Source organism: Periophthalmus magnuspinnatus, chromosome 7 (assembly GCF_009829125.3).
Source record: "Periophthalmus magnuspinnatus isolate fPerMag1 chromosome 7, fPerMag1.2.pri, whole genome shotgun sequence".
NCBI lineage: Eukaryota > Metazoa > Chordata > Actinopteri > Gobiiformes > Gobiidae > Periophthalmus > Periophthalmus magnuspinnatus.
Genome location: NC_047132.1, coordinates 23,331,195 through 23,349,068, shown reverse-complemented (window position 1 = coordinate 23,349,068; position 17,874 = coordinate 23,331,195). Strand labels below are relative to the sequence as shown.

Below are 17,874 nucleotides of genomic sequence, written 5' to 3'. Positions count from 1 at the left end.
GGGATTTTTTTCTCCCTCTTGGTTTTTGTGGTTAGACACTGTTTGGCCTTCCCATACTTCACTTTGCAGCTTCAAGGTATTGGCTGTGTGAAAAGGGAGCGATGGAGGTCGGAGGTGGGCTTGATAGGAGCAGGACACCCAGATACACCCCAATGCTATATCCCAGGGCCATGATAAGTGTGGAGCCAGGCTGTGGAGGGGGTTAGGGATTCCTGTCTGGCACAAACACACGTAGACTTTCATGGGATACGCCCGCAGTGCATTCCATGGTAGAACTAAAGGAAGCTGCCTCCACTCCCAAAATGATCCCTTTCTTTCTCCCAAACTGGCTTCTTATCACACGCCTCTGTGCCACTGCCTGCCTCTGCTCTGTCCCGTCTATTGTATTGACTGTAATGTCTTTTCATAGTACCAGCACTCCTCTGATCAAGTTATGAGCGCAATCTAAATAAAGATGTCAGATGAGGTCAGATTTTGAAGCTATTTTTAAAATCTGTCACAAAATAATGTTTTATCATCTTGAAAACTAGTGGCACATGCATAAAGAGCATATAGCATAAGTGAATGTGCAAATGTTGTAACTCAACTCAATAATTCTACAATACTAAAATTTATAAAAAAAAAAGAAACATACCATACTAACGTGGCTCATGCTAGACTAACATGTGTAGCACTCAGTTCTACACATCAATCTGGGATGGCTCTTGCTGAAAGCGATCTGAAAACTAATATTTGAATCTGATTGGTCGAAGTACAAAGGAACAAGCAAGAAAAGTACAGACATCTTCCCTGTCCACAAATGCGCAACGCGCTTACCTTTTGCTTGTTTTTCATAAATAAAATAGCCTGTATTGACGCTAAAATAGGCTTAAATACGTCTGTCGGCATCACCATGTGTGTTTTGGCCTGTTTGGGCACTTTGCCTTTGGCTTCCAGACAAATCTCAATGCTGCTCTGTGATTGGTCCGCCTGCCCGCTTAACCTTAAAGCGGGAGTCTTTCCAGAAGGGTGTCTCATTCATTTGTCAACTCACAAATATTGTGAGAATCCATTTTGCTGTGCAAGATTAATATTATACCATACTGATAATACAGTTGATATCAGAAGCTTTCATACACTATGTATTTTTTCTCAATGTCTGACATGAAATCAGAATAAACTCTTCCTGTCTTAGGTCCATTATCATTACCAAAATAATTTCTATTTGCTTAAATGCCAGAATAATGAGAGAAGGACAATTTTTCATTAAGTCAGAAATTTACATTAAGTAAAGTAAGATTACTATGCCTTTAAACAATTTAGTTAGGAAAACCCAGATAATGATGTCATGTCTTTGGGAGCTTCTGATAGGTTTATTGACAACATTTGAGTTAATGAGAAACACACCTGTTGATGTATTTGAGGCACACCTGAAACACACTGCTTCTTTGTGTATCGTGGGAAAGCCAAAAGAAATCAGCCAAGATATCAGGGAGAGAATTGTAGACTTGCACAAGTCTGGTTCATCCTTGGGTGCAATTTCCAGATGCGTGAAGGTGGCACGTTCATCTGTTGAAACAATTATATGCAAGTATAAACATCATGGGAACGTCCAGCCATCATACTGCTCAGGAAGGAGACAGGTTCTGTGTCCCAGAGATGAACTTGCTTTGGTCTGAAATGTGCATATCAACTCAAGAACAAAGGCAAAAGACCTGTGAAGATGCTGATAAAAGTGTGTCCTTATCCAGAGTGAAACGAGTACTGTACCAACATGGGCTGAAAGGCGGCTCTGCCAGGAAGAAGCAATTACTCCAAAAGAAACATTAAAAAGCCAGATTATAGTTTGCAAATATTTTCTGGAGATATGTCCTGTGGTCTGACAAAACTAAAATTTAACAGTTTGGTCATAATGAGCATTGTTAAATTTGGAGGAAAAAGGAAAGAAGCAGAAGCTTGCAAGCCTAAGAACAGCATCCCAATTGTGAAATACGGGGGTAGCAGCATCATGTTGTGGAGTTGTTTTGCTGCAGGAGGGACTGATGCACTTCACAAAATAGATGGCATCATGAGGAAAGAACATTCTATGGAAATACTGAATCAACATCAGCCAGGAAGTTAAAGCTTGGGTGCAAATGAGTCTTCCAAATGGACAAAGACCTGAAGCATAGTGCCAAACTGGTTACAAAGTGGCTTAAGGATAACAAAGTCAATGCCCTGATCTCAATCCTACTGAAAATGAATGGGGAGACCTGAAAAGGCATGTGCGAGCAAAGCAGCCTACAAACTTGGCTCAGTTACACCAGTTCTGTCAGGAGGAATGGACCAAAATTCCTGCGAACTATTATGAGAAGCTGGTGGAAAGGTATCCAAAATGTTTGACCCGAGTTAAAAGGCAATGGTACAAAATACCAATGAAATATATGTAAACTTCTAACTAACTAAGAAAGTAATAAAAAAATGTCTAAAAAATCCCTCTCATTATTCTGGCACTTAGCAAATAGAAATAATTTTGGTAATTCTAACTGACCTATTGATCTGATTTCATGTGTGACAGTGAGGCTTTTTATGTAGTGTATGTAAACCTCTGGTTTCTACTGTAAATAAGTGTAGCACTGCTAGACTTGCCATTTTATTACTGAAAATAGTGTTTATAAATCAAAATTGTTTATAAATCAAAATATTTTCTGAGATAGAAGGTTTGGGAATTCTTATGGTGCTATTTGCCTCTTTTCCATATTTTATTAAGCTGCCCCAGTGCACTTTTGATCCTCCTATCTAACTGTGTTTATATCTCCCCCTCTCTACCTCCCTTTGAGGGGTGTGTTACAAAGGTCACACAGGGGTCACACTGGCTCTCTCTGCCCTTCTCCTAATGACTTCTTAATGAGAGACTTGGGCTAAAAGCCGTTAGGGGAAAGGGTTTGGAGATGTCACAAGTCGGGTTCGGGGAACCGGGCTTGAATATAGTTTGATTTTTGGAAGCCAAGATGCTATTTTAATGTTTAAAATCTATGTGCCTTGAATGTTATTACAAGCTGATAAGAATCACCTTGCAAAAAAGCTGTAAATGAAACCTAAATATGGAGGAAGCATCAGGTGACTTATATCATGGAAAAGTGTAGGCTGAACAAATCCCTCTCCAAGTGTAGGTTGAATAAATCTCTACATTTTAGTTATTCCACATCATTATGAAGTTTATAAAAAAAATACTATTATATAAAAATACTTTTATAAAAGATAGTATTACTGCAAGAATACTACAAAATCTTTTTTACTTTTAACAGTGGAAAAATTTTAAAGTCATCTAGTTCACGATACTAAAATTAAAAACTTGATTTGGATACTGATTTTGATACCGCAAGACTGCAAGTTTTGCATTTTGGTCCTTTATGTGGGGGATTTGCTGAACTAATATTTGTTCTTGAGTATATAGTTTCAATAGTAATTTTAGTATTCATTAGTATCTGTGTATGTTTTTTTTTGACACCCATGGGTTCCTGGTTTTCTGATGTATAACATTAAGTTGAATGAATTTAAATGCACTTAAATGTTGTCTGGGAGTATTCATAACACTCAAACATTATAAACCTAAAAATATTCAGTTCTCTTCTCTTTGTATGTGTGTGACTGGGGTCCTTTGTGTACATGGTTTTTCCAACTTCTGCCTTTCTCTTCAGGGAAAGGGGAAATGACATGCTGCTATAGCACTCCTCACACGCACTGTCCGAAGGGGGGGCTGACTCAGGGTGGGGCGCGCTCTTTAATTTGCTCTGCTCCTCCTGATTTGATCATAAGCAATTCATCTCAATGGTTTGGCACGGCTGCAGTGGGGGAGAGGAAGAAGGCACAGGCTCTGTTTTTTTCTGTCCACTCTCAGGGAAAGATATGGACTTCTAAATACAGTCTATTTCACATCTGTGTACCCAAAGCCCCACTGCGTAACTTTTTAGCAAAACATACAATCAACCATTATACTTCTATATGTTATAATATTGATTTTGCTGCATGCTTCCCATTCATTACCTTACTATAGTCCAAAGCATTAATCTGAGTGCATCTCTAATTAATCCTCTGCTCCAGTTGACTTTTAAATCAGCTCATTGGGAACCTGTGTGGCTTGGTTTGGGTCATACCAGGTAAATGCCACACATATATAGCTCATGGGGCACATACGAGTTCAAATTGATTGTATTTGGGAGTCATCCAGCGCTTGTCAAGCCAGAGTTGGCAGTGATCCTTAAGTCTATTTGGCTCATTCAGCCTTTACCTGCCCTAACCCAGTATCACTACACACTAAACTCCACTGCCCTCATGTGCCTGTATAACCCTTTTATACCCACTACGATTGCCAGCAGTGGGTATATAGCTATAAACCTTGTAACTGGAATTGTCACCAACTGGTTGATATGCCTTAATCTTGCACTATGTAACTTTTTTGCTTGTCTTTATAGCTATGGCGTTATTGCATCACCTGGAATGTTCTACAGTATGACATTTAACCTCCATACAGGTGTTTTTTGCTCATATGGAGGAAATTCTTGTACTCCCAAAGACAAACAATCAATGTTACTGTGATCTGTAACTTGGTCTGGTGGCATCACTTGGTCGTCCACTGAGATAGATACGTTTATTGCCATACTGTGGAACATTCCAGGCATAGTAACAACATCTTCATGGAGACAAGCTAGCAGCAATTTCTCACCCTGAAGTAGGGCCTTTTAAATGTTTTTGTTTTGGTGTAATCAGACAGACAGAACTCAAAGAACAATGTGCAAATGGAATTAATTAAATGTAATCCTTCAACTGTAATCTATTATGTACCTTTGGTGGTGGCGCTGGTGGAGGCACAGTCTGGACAGTCACCAAGAAGTTATAAGGCTAACATTATAACAAAACAACAATTCACCCTCACATTAATTCACTGGGGGCAAGTAGAAGTAAAAAATGCAATAAAACTACTCTTAAACTTCAGTATATTACCATGCATATAACAGTACTTTTTCCTTCTGTCTGTTGCCTTCTTGTACTGCCACTGTCGACTCCCTCCACGCCAAGGCCTTTTCATTGTTGGAGGCAGGTTGCCAAGGATACGGGCACATAGAGCACTGACAGTCTTAATGTTATGAGACTGTAGAAAGAGAGAAAGAGAGAGAGAAGGAGAAAGAGAAGGAGACAGCCAATCGCCTCTGTGGTCAGTGGGCAGCGACAACACACTAATGGTCACACTGAACAGAAATGGGCCGTGCTGGTTGCCTGGCGGAGTGGAGTGTCCCTGGGTAGACAGTACAGTGATATGGGGGACCTCTTGTGCTGCTGTCTGCTCCCTGCCTCTCTGTTGTGTCTGTAGTACATGATTGCAGTCTTTGGCGAGTGGGCTTTTTCAGCTTTTGTTAGGCAGCCTCTTGTGTAAGGCTCTTGAGAGATCTGCGCTTGTCTTTGGGAAAGTCGGTAAAAGTCACATTTACAACTGTGATTTTTGAGTGTCGTTTACCACGATGAAAGAAAACAGGAGTGAGTTAAACAAACAAAGTATAACAAACAAAGCTGCCTTATTCAGCTGTATGGATCTCAGCAAAGTTGGAGGAAGAGTAAACGTCATATTTCTGGTAATCTGTATTGCTATGATTACGATACTTTATCAGCAGATATGTGGCATTTTTAAATTGGACCATTGTTGAAAAATACCCCAATATTTAGCACTGATAATGTTGCTAAGCTGTCCCAGTCTTTGTGTGCATCACAGTTGTGTTAGTCCCAGTTTGTCCTCGACGAATCAGACGTGCCTTTTTAAACAAATGAGATAATTTAAATGGAAATAGAAGCGCAATGAATAGAGCAGCTGTACGTTTACACAATCATCATAAAAAATATCACAAATTATTCACCTTATTCCGGAAGTTGCCGTGGGCGCCGTCATCGTCTTTGGGGTTGTATTATTTTATATGGGGCTACGGATCTTGAGAGCAAATCAGTTCTACACGGACTACAAAGCTGCTTTAAAGCCTCACAGAGAATCAGTGCATTGCTGACATTTTACACAAACCAACCTACTTTATATCATATTTTATCGACAAAACCTTTCTCAAATTGGCCATTGAAATGAACTGGAATCCCACTTAACTGGGAGTACCTCCACAAACATATCGCGGTTTAGTAGCATTTATGACTAGTGGGTGGGGAGGAATAACGTCAGTGTTATACCTCAGAAAAATACATTTTGTAATTGAATTTTTCTAAAAAGAAAACAAAATTTTTGAGCCTAAAAAGTATAATTTAGGCTTTTTACATTATTGATATTTACATCAGAATATATATTTTATTGGTCTTTATTGGTCTCTGCAGTTTGTCACTTTGTATTGTTTAATGTTATTATGGAGCTCAACAGTGATAGCCTGCTCAGGTTTCAGAAGTAAATTTTCCATAAATTTTAGCCATAGACATTTATTGAATTGAAAGTCATCGTGGAGGCTAACCAACTACATGGTAACTAATATTCATAACTTGTTTTAAATCCAAAAAGGCTGTTTCAAATGCAAGATTCTACAAAATGTTTTATTAACAGAAACAGATTTTAAATAAAATTATAGGTCTTCTTGTGGTCATTAGTTACCACGTAGCTGATTATTCCCGAACCAGCTTTTGAACTTTTATGATTCATTTTTTTCTGAAAGTATGTTTATGAGAAAAATAAATGGAAAATTTTGTTCTGGGAATCGCGGGGTGGGCGGTCACTGTTGAGCTTCATTACAACAGTCATCATAAATACTTTAAAACTAAAAAAGTTGCATGTAAGCTGCACGTTTGTCATCAAGTGGACAAAGGAAAGAGGAGTGAAGGTGCAAAAGTTGCATCCTAAGCAAGCCGAGTTTGGGAAAGTAAAAAAGTAATTTCAGTGGAATAAGGGGGAGTGCAGCACTAAAACGGCTCAAGAATTCAGAGGCAATTTAAAATCCGTGTGGGAGAGAGGGGAATGGGAGAAATGCTCCTAAGTCTCGTCTTCGTGTTGTTTTTAGGGACGAGCAAGGGCCACAACCTCCACGAGAGACAGATAGGGAAAGCGGGTGGTGGATCGAGAGGGCGAGCATAAATCAAGCTTAGCCCCGGAGCGCCTAAGCAAAAAGGGAGGGACAGAAGAGGATACGGAGCTACGAGCTACAAGAGGACAAGGGAGAGAGGAGATGGAGGGGGTGGAGCAGGCAGAGATGGCTGGGGGCTGGCGGAGAGTGTGTGGGTGGAGGAGAGAGAGGAGAGGGGGAGAGCAGCGGGGTGAGAGGGGCATCGGGAGCGCTTCAGTGTGGGTGGGTGAGAGGAGGGGTGGTGCACAGGATGTAGGCGGCAGTGTGGGGTTAATAACACAAGTTTGGCCCTCTGATAGTTGGTTAAAATGATTTTTTTTTTATATACAACTTGTGATGCTGAAAATATCTAAACTAAATTCAAATGTATGGGTGGATGGCATAATAAGTTACTGCTGTGGAGACATAGATTGTATATTTAAATGGTCATAGGTAACTTGCTAGCTGTTGCGTTTTGACTCTATTGACTCTGGCTCCAATTCACTTTCTATTGAAAAAATGTCTCCCTTCTCTCTGTAACTGCTGCTGTCAGGCCCGTCATTTTGGTCTTAAAATGTCAGTATTAACCCTCTCTACACGATCCTGGTATTTTTATTTCGCTAAACCAAGAAGTGAACATTAATAACAAACAAATCAGACACATTCTTTCCCCGAGGTTTCTCCTGCTAGCATTAACAGGTTTGATTGACAGCGTTAAGTGCCCGCTCCCTGCTAAACCGGCAGTGTGAGCGGGAAGGGGTTTTACCTTCAACAGCCTTACTCCAGATTGGCTCTTTTGTTCCTATGATACTCGCGGTTGGAATTCTAAATATGGACCTCAACTTCAGATTCGTTCCTATAACTGCTAGCCTTGATGAGCTTCATTTGACTGGAGCAGAACTCTATGAGTGCTGACTCTCTCCCGTAGTCCACTTCTTTATACACGCTATGTTTGTAGAAGTTGACATCATGGACATAGAACTACAATGAAAAGTACAATGCATGAATTTGGAGACTAGTGTAGTATTTTAGTTCAGCGTGAGGGTAAAATATTCAACATATTGCTTAAGTATAAAATAATGTATGTGAATAAACATATATCAGTACCAGTAGTGCTTTGGATTGCATAGAAGACATGGAGGAGAGAGTGCATTTATATGGCAGATTATTGGCTGACAGTCAGACAGTGATTGACTGTGACAGGTGACGGGAAGGTGGGAATGAGGTACAAAATACCGTCTTCCTGTTATAATGTAGATGAAGGCAATTAGAAAATCATTTTTGACTTGTCCATCCACAATTCAACATATATATATATTTTTTATTGTCATGTTTACGGTATATTTACAAGAGCTACATTACATTATATATTTTGTAAGTGCTACAACTTCAGAGATGAGTCAGCCATATATTGAGGTGCGCGCTGCATGTAAAGCCAGTCTCTTTAATGGCTCGTGTCAACATAAAGACAAGTGCACGCCGATGTCTGTAACGTGGGTGAGCAAAACTTGACAATCACGTTGATGAGGCGTAGACACAGAATGGGGTTGTAAAAAAGTTCCGAAAACAGCTTTGACAAATTAGTTATTTAGCATATAAAAATGTTTGGTTGTTTGGAAAATCATTATTGAAATTGGCAAAGGATGTACAGTGAGTGGGCAAGTGACTGAGTGGCGTTTAGGGAGGGCACGTGTGGGGGAGGGAGGATTGAAGGGCTCAAGGTAATCTGAAGTTAATGCAGCTTATATAGTGGCGTAGGGAGGGGTGGACAGATAGGAGGCAGGCTAGGGAATATAAAAATAATAGGGTCAGCAGGGAAAAAGGGGGGTATAAATGAAGACGTGTCAGAAACAAAAGCAAATGGGAACGGAGGGGGCTGCGTGGAACAGATAAAGAGCTAGCTAATGAAAGGTGGGTGAGGCTGCGGGAGGGGGGAGAGGGGAGAGGGGAAAGAATGTTATGGGTGGGGAGAGGAAAAGCTTTGTGCCCAGAGATGGAGAGATTGAGTTTTGTTTTTTTTTTTTAAAGGAACAAACTAGTGGACGGTCCAAAGTGGGGGAAAAAAAAAAAAGTGGTGTGACCGGATTGGAGCGGGTCAGAAAGAGAATAAGGGTTAGAAGATGGAAAGGGGATGAGGAAATGACAGGGAGGGGACGATTTAGTGTGTAACAAAATAACTGTTCCACATGACAAGCAAGATCAGTATGCAGCCACACTAATGTTAGGGTATTGAACTTATAGGGAAAGTTCTTCTCTGCAAATATCCTTCAAAGTCACTTGACAGGAGCAGTGGGCAGATTCTGAACCAAGATTATGGTCTTGGATTATTTGTGTTTTACTTTTACGTTGGTAACAGTAAAGCCTGGCCGATTTTTCTTGTTTTGTCAGATTTTTCCTGATGTGTGATTTTCCTGTTTGATTTTGTGTGTAGGCAGCACGGTGGCTGAGTGGCAACACTCATGCCTCACAGCAAGAAGGTTTGGTTCGATCCCCGGGTCACCAGGCCTTTCTGTGTGGAGTTTTGCATGTTTCTCCCCGTATCTGGATGGGTTTCCTCCGGGTACTCCGGTTTCCCCCATCAACCAAAACATGAACGCCCTTCGAGACAACTGTTGTTGTGATTTTGGGCGTTACAAAAATAAAATGAATTGAATTGAATAATAACAGTATTTTCTATATTATCATTTATCACAGTGTTTCTCTGTATATATCAAACTTCAAAACTTGTTATTGTGACAGGCCTATTATTGACAGCCTTAGTAAAGCAGGAAAAAGACTTCATGAACACGTATTTCATATATTAAGAATGAACCATTTTAGGAGTTAGGGTTTTAATTAAGAAGATACTAAGCCTGAATCATTCTTAATAAACTATATTTTCATCACAAGTTAGGTATTTATTTACACTTTAAGCTAATTAAGGAGTACTTGTTATTACTGTAGTTGGCATTTTAGGTTTTAAGTTTAGGTTTAGGCTTTAGTTTGAGCAGAAATTGAGAATTCCACTTGGCCTGCGTTCCTAAATCAAGACTGGAGCAACGGTGTCCCAAAGGTCCTCTAAACTAACAAACAGTTTTTCTAATTACTTTATCCAAACAATCCAGTTTGTCCAAAGTGCTTTTGTGTTGTAGCCATGAATGAAACACGAAATCTGCTGACACACACACAAATAACAACTCTTTCATTTTCCCGAGCACACAAGTTCAAAGGTTGAACTAGGCCCGCATCACCTTTCCCTCCCTTCTCTGGGCCTTCTCGCTCCCCCTCCTCACAGCTCCCTCTGTAACAACACTACTCCCTATGAAGTGAACACACATGCACACTACGCACTTTAGTCTTACTGTCCTCGGTCCATTAGCTGTAACTCCCTCAATGGAAGATAAATGTGGTATCCTTCACAACGCATTTCAAGAATACACAGCTTTTATTTCAAGGCATGTCTTATTCTGCCTTTTCTCCCACACACACTCCACACACTCCACACACACGGGCGGACAAAGAGACCCACCATTTTCACATATTTGTCTTTTGCTTTTAAAAGGGTTTTTATTTAGCATAAATGTTGAAGCCAAGGGTGCCCGGCTGCCATGGCAACCAAATTAAACCGAGGAGCTCTTCAGAAGGCACAACTCTAAATTATTCGGACTCTTTTATGAAAGGGAAAAAAATGAAAATTCGCTTCAGTGTACAGAGAAAGCGCCGCGCTCACTGTAAAGCCAGCCAGAAAGACAAAATGGGTTTTAGTTTTGACAATCTGACCGTGCACTTCAAAGCCACATATTCAAATTGGGTTACATATGTTAAGATTGGTGCACAAAGGAATGACGCAAGGAAGTCCACAATTCAACCTAAACCTATTGTCACGGCAATATGTGTGTGCGCAAACCGATATGATGAAATGTGAGCTAAATGATGTTATCTGGACAAAATGCGGTTTAAGTAACACCTCAGTGCAGATATGGCTTATGGGAGTAAAGCTGGATTAAGGGGCATCTTCTGATTATATGGCAACAAAACAAGATGGTTTACTGTCAAAAACATTTATGTTCAAATATAAGCCTAAGTATTCTGTGTAGTGTAGGAAAACAGCTGCAGAGTGGCATTACCTACGTGTGATTGTCTATGATAATTAAGGCTGCAACAATTAATCGACTAAAGACGGTGTTAATATAAAAAATAAAAAAATAAAAAAAAAACCATCAGATTTTTTTTGTTAATACAATTTATTCTGGGATATTTTTTATTCAGTTTCTTTATTTATTTCATTATTTATATTGCACATTTAAAAGTAAAAAAACAAACAAAAAAATTAAGATACATAGGCAAAAAACAATAAAACATTAAGATATCTAGCTAGTATTTCAGAAGCTTTAAGTCACTTTGGTAAAAAAAAAAAAAAAAAAAAAAAAAAAATATATATATATATATATATATATATATATATAAAAAGTATCAATATGCCATAGAAATAATCGTTTGATCGGTTGATTGACTTGTCAAGTGCTAAAATAATTGTTCTTTGCAGCCCTAATATTAAAATATCAAGTTATCATGGAATTTCTAACTTGGCTGCAAACGTACAACCAAATATAAACAAAATTTTAAGTATTTCTAGCAGCATTTGTTATTTTCCTATAGTTACCAAGGAGTATTGCAATGTCCCAAACAAGTAGATGGTAGAATGTTGACATACAAAATTACTGAGATATTATCAATTATAATCAAGTATGACATATTTTCCCTGGCTTTGTCTGCGTTTCCAGTCTACTCCCTTTTAAGTTACAGTATTCCAGGCAAGCAGACATGTTCCATCTGCACACGGGTCACTTCCTCGTCCAATGAACAGATGAGTGGAGGGAGATGGGGGTCAGAGGTCATTGCCTTCGCCTCCTTCCATCGGTCTTCACTCTCTGTTTTATATATATCTATGTGTGCGTGTGTGTGTGTGTGTTTGTTTGTTGGCCAGTGCAGATCTATGTTATTGATTGACTCCTGTGGCTGCCGGTGCTGCCCAGTGAAGGAGGGGGGCAGAGCTCTAATGAATTCCTCCACCTCCTGCCCCTTTACGCCAACCCCGACACCCCCACCTTAATTAACTTTGTGTGCCTTTGTGTGTGTTTTTGTGTGCGTGTGTGTGGAGAGAGAGTGGAGCGTTTTGTGTCCCTACTCCACACCCCCGCATTCACACTCCCATGCCTCTTTCTTCATTCTTTGTGTAACATCTCATACTACTAGATCTACAGGCATGCTTTCAAGGCCCACATACAGAGAAACCCATACATCCAAATTAGAATATATTTGTGGTATGGTTTGAAGTACGTATTGAATGAATTTACGGGTTTGGGGTTTGAGTTTAAACTCCACTCGTTTGCTGAAATCTCTCCAGTGGTGGAAGAAGTACTCAATTTTGTTAAGTAAAAGTACAGATACAGGGGTAAAGAAATACTAAATGTTCTTAAAGAGCAAAAAGTAAAAGTACTTTGTGCAGATTTTGAGGTCTCATAAGGTGTCCAATGTAGTGATTTTGTGCTGAATTTTGTTCAGCAGAAACAATTAAATCGATCTTTTTTTCCTCTAGCTGCCTTTATTTGTATATTTTTGTTTGCTCAAATTATGAACGTGAAAAATAAACCCTCAGGCTTTTCAGAAAGTCTCAAACAATAATAAAAATGCTTTTGCTTTTCAGTCCAGTTAATGTAATGTAAGTTAAGTACAATACTTTACTACTTTTACTTCATTACGTTCCACCACTTACGCCCCACCACTTTCCACTTTCCCCTTTCCACGTTCCACTACATGGAAATAAAAAAATAATGCCAAACTCTATAACATTATAGTCAAACCAATAGCAAGCAGGAGGCGGGTCCAGCACATTTATTTAGTGTACCTTTTGAGTTGTGTAAGTAAAATGACCTTTTTTAATGTGAGTGTAGATTTGAAACTTCTGCCTCATTCTGTACTTCTCCACATGAGCTCATGGTGTCTTGTGCATACAAATCATGTATCCAGCCGTCTGACCTGTGATCATTTTTCTATATCCGTGTGAAGTGAGAGTGACAGCCTGAGAGAGTGGTCAGCAGTGCCCTGGTGGAGGCTGTGAGCAGGCAGTATGACTCCCATCTGTATTCAGGACCAGCCCCCCGCCCCTGTCACCTTGACTCCCCCCCCCCCCCCCACCTCCAGATGCTCTCCGGGAGGCAAAGGAAGCACTTAGCACACTACCTGACTATAGTGGGAATAGGCACTAGTTACATCACTGCGCATTTTATTTGGTTGGCTACAGTAACACACACACAGCATTCTCTCTTTGTTTTAAGGTACTGGGGTCGTCAATATATAGGTGCTAGATACCAAATCAAAAAATACTCATTGATTTTTTCATGTGATACTTTTATTTTAGTAAGTAAAAGTATTAAAGTACCTGTTTAAAAATATACTTAAAGAGTAAAAAGTAAAAGTATTTCATGCAGATTTTGAGGACTTATAAGGTTTCAAATGTAATAATTTTGTGCTGAAGTTTGTTCATTAGAAACAGTTGGGTCTTTGGGGAGATGTGCTCACATGTTCATATTTCCACAGTTTTATCTGTATCAGTTGGACACATGCCAATTGAGAACAACTAAGCAATGTTTGTTATCTGCAATATTTATATTCATATACTGAGACATATATCACATTGAGACATATAATTTCATCTCCAGAGATACACCATTCATCCATTCTAATTTCACTATTAAAAATACTCATCATCTGATCTGAGCTGTCATCATGGTCCCTATTAAACATTACAACCACCAGAAGGTTTCTGTCCAGGCAGTCTCTCATCTTTGCACATACACACACGCACATACACACACACACCCCCACACACACCCCACACACACACACACACACACACACACACAGAGGCACATGCATGTACACTCATGCATGTGCACGTGCGCACGCACGCGCACACACACACACACACACACACACACACACACACACACACACAAACTGAACCCCTTTAAGGGCTGTTTCACCATCAGAAGTTAGTCTTTGCTAAGGGACCTGTCATCAGTAAAGTGTCAATTAGAAGCCTTTCACAGTGTGTTTTGTGTCGTCTTCTTTGTCCATGCATGAGAGTGTTGAAAGAGACTGTCAGTGGCCATGTTGTTATATGGTGTTATCCAATGGTGGATGAAATACTCAATTTTGCTACTCAAGTAAAAGTACAGATACAGTGGTAAAAAAGTTACTCTTAAAAACTACTTAAATTTAAAAGTATCACATGAAAAAATCTTCTTAAGTAAAAGTATTAAAGTATCTATTTAAAATTCTACTTTAAGAGTAAAAAGTAATGGTATTTCACACAAGAGTTGTTAATTTCTTAGAGTGTCAAAGTAGTGATATTGTTTAAATAGATGATACAGATTTTGGTCAGCAGTAACAATATCAATCAATTTCTTAATTTTTCTTATGAATTTGTGTATTTATTTTTGTTTTCTCAAAGCTGAAGCTGGAACTCGAAAACTGTAGTCAGGATGTTACCACAAACATGATAAAAAATAACCCTTCAAATGACATGAAAAATACTTTTTACTTCAGTCCTGTTAAAAATGTAGTGGAGTAGAAGGTACAGGTACCTTCTCTCAAATGTAGTCAAGTAAAAGTAAATAGTATCCACTTACAAATTTACTCAAGTAAAGTAAAGACACATCAAAATACTACTCAAATACAGTACTAAATAACAGAGGTTTAGCTTAGCACACACCAACGTGGAGATCTGAAGTGGAGTTTAAAAAATCGGAGGCATGTCTTTTATTAAGACACGGACCAGCCTATGCGTTTCAACACCTCAGTGTCTTCATAGAGGCTTAAGAGTAAAAAGTACATTACTACTTTTACTTTGTCAACTTCCACCACTGGTGTTATCTTGTATAATACCTTTACTTGAGTCAATTAAAAAATCAACTTATGGACCTTCATTTAATATTCCTGCCTCACTGTTTGTAGTATGTCTTTGTAACAACTTGTTTCACTGTTATGAGCGCACAAATGATCTCAAAGTAACAAGACATTTCTATTGTGTTGCTGATGCTTCGATTTTGGTAGCTGTGTGTTTTGGTGCTGAGGAGAGACTGGAGTGAATCACAATGATGAGATGTAAGAGTAAGGCACTTGTGAGCATTGAGCTGAAAAATATGAGATTAATAAAAAAGTTAAAATAACAGCTGTAACTCTGAAGCTGACAAAGTATTTAGTCAGTGTCTCTCTTTAACAGTATAATACAAACATCTCCCATTATGTTGATATGCAGTATTTTGGCACTGGCATATTCATGTACACAATGACAAGTGCTGTTTACTTTGTTACCTGATTAGAAAAGTATGCAATATAGGTAAAAAAAAAAAAAAAAGTAAATTCATAAGACCCAGACTTGCCATTTGGTCCCATTACACTGTTGCTTTATCAATCGCTATGACCCAACCATGTTTTATATTAATGTTATGCAAAATATGGCACTAGGAATTTCATGTTTTATGTGCCTGTAGCAAGTTTGTGTCTCTCATAAAATTAAATAAAAATTGCCTTGGTAAAAAAATGGTTTAAATTGTAACAGTGTATATTATTTCTGTTTTGTAAGTACGATTTCTTTTCTTTTCTGTTCAGGGGCAGACGTGACAGAGCCAAACAGCTCAGACAGTCGAGGAGAACGACTTGACTTCTTCCTGAAACAAGAGGAACCTCTGACTACAGAACCAGGCTTCCTTGGTGTCAGCGAATCAGAAGAGGCCGGAGCAGGAGCTGGGGGCGGGACCATCTCGTCTGTGGCCAATCTGAAGGCTGCGCTGATGAGTAAGAACAGCCTACTGTCGCTGCGAGCCGAAATGATGGGGGAGGATAGTCCACTGCTGTATGAGTACCTGCCCAAAGGAGGACACTCCCTCTCCTGTAAGTCACTGCGCAGTCATAGTACACATAACCATTACTGCTGGCAGGGTGCTTGTTTCAGTCTGTAGTTTGTTATAGTTGCTCTTCACTGAATTATTTAGGTGGTACTCTGATTTTTATAATTTTTTTTACATAACTGCTTAACATTTTTATATAACTCCTTAACATTTTGACGGGGAAACATTTGAATACATTTTTCTTCATGTATTACATTTAGTTAACCATTAAAAAAAGAACTATCAAGGTCTTTGGTAGGTAAAGCATAAGTGACTCGAATGTGTTGCCAGTTTTGTGAAGAATCAACACCAAACTTACAAATAAAAAATACTTAATTTTATACAATTTCAATAGACTTTTTCTGCATTCCACCTGGACATTTTTATATTATAAGTCCAGACATCTTAAAAATATAGACATTTTAGACATATTGGCTTCAACTTTGAAATAGGAATTGTCAAGGCTCAACAAATGCTCAATATAGACCTGCTGTCTGTCAGTCCTCAATGACCTCGCAACAGCAGTTTTCACTCCTCCTTATATTTACCCCAAAAATCTAGGCGGGATTGGAAATCTGGTTTTCTGTTTTTTGTGCATAGCTTGTTACCACTTATAATTAGAGTAAATCAGATAGCAGAGACCAAAACTACATAGTGTCAGCCTCACAAAGAACCCAACCATTTGTTTATCCTCAAAAGGGTTCAAGATTCAGTTTTAATTGGGGGAAATTTCAGTCAAACAAAATCAACCAGAATGATCATTTAAGTTTATTTCAGTTTAATGTCAGATTTTATGTCAGTTCTCCTTTCGTTTAGGCCGATCTTGGTTTGGACATTGTCTTGGTTTTTCTATAGCATTTGTTAAGTCCAGCTTTAGTTATGTTCTACTCAGTGCTCATGGGTATGTTACTAAAATTTCAACCTTGATTTCAATATTAAAGAAAAAAAAATGATACAACAGTGTAATTTTTCACACAGATAATTATTAACATGTGGGTTTGTACTAGCTTGACTACAGTGTGGAGTATTTTATTTAAAACTATTCTGGAAAAGTCCAATTTTGTCCTATTTATATGACATATTTCTGTGTTGATAACTGATGCAAATACGTACCTCATTTTGTTATTTGCTTTTGTATGGATCAGTATTAGAATTCATTTTTTGACAACCTTAGATTTAGTGCTTTCAGTTTAGCCCTGAAAGTTACTGTGATCACAAAAAACTATATTGTTCCGGGTTCCATATACTGAAAAATAAGTCGATGTAGTAATTATCACGACAGGCCTATTTCAGTTTTACTACGCTAAGTTTAATGACCTAAAGACGTAGATGCTATTTGCTGTGAAACATTTGACAATCACTGCTGTGGAGTATTTTATTTTGATCAAATCCACTGTTTGTCCAAGTTCGAGCGCATTTGTGTGCATTGCCTCAGACTGGTGCCTCAGACTGGCAGCAGCCGCGACTCGTCAGCAGTGATTCAGTGAGAGAACATTTGACTGTGATCGCTCGCACAATTGTGAGAAAATTAGTTTGACAATTTCTTCTTTTCAACCGCTGACTAAAACCACACTTTACCAAGTCTCTCTAGTTTTTGGAGGGAGAGACCTTTGACAAAATAACCTTCAGAAGTGCGGAAGGTAGTTCAACAGTTTGCAAATGTTTGATTAACACGGAGAGGTGTAAATGGTCACTTGATAAACCACTTTCATTGGGTAGTTTTTGAACTTGCACTATTTGGTTTTCGGTTTTGTGCATAGCTTGTTACCACTTATAATTAGGGTAAAACAGACAGCGCAGGGCCAAAACTACAGAGTGCCAGCCTCACAAAGAGTCCAGCCATTTGTTTATCCTCAAAAGGGTTCAAGATTCAGCTTTAATTGGGGGGAATTTCAGTCAGACAT

General features: G+C 38.8%; 1 protein-coding gene across 2 annotated transcripts in view; it reads left to right on the top strand.

The window, feature by feature from the left end:
- The window catches only part of zbtb46 (zinc finger and BTB domain containing 46), a 73,997-nt gene that overhangs the window by 42,842 nt on the left and 13,281 nt on the right, over nucleotides 1-17,874 (top strand). For both annotated transcript variants that reach the window (XM_033969092.2, XM_033969091.2), the window contains exon 4: nucleotides 15,693-15,974. In XM_033969092.2, coding sequence (XP_033824983.1) covers nucleotides 15,693-15,974 — 282 coding nt within the window. The remainder of the gene's footprint in view (nucleotides 1-15,692; nucleotides 15,975-17,874) is intronic.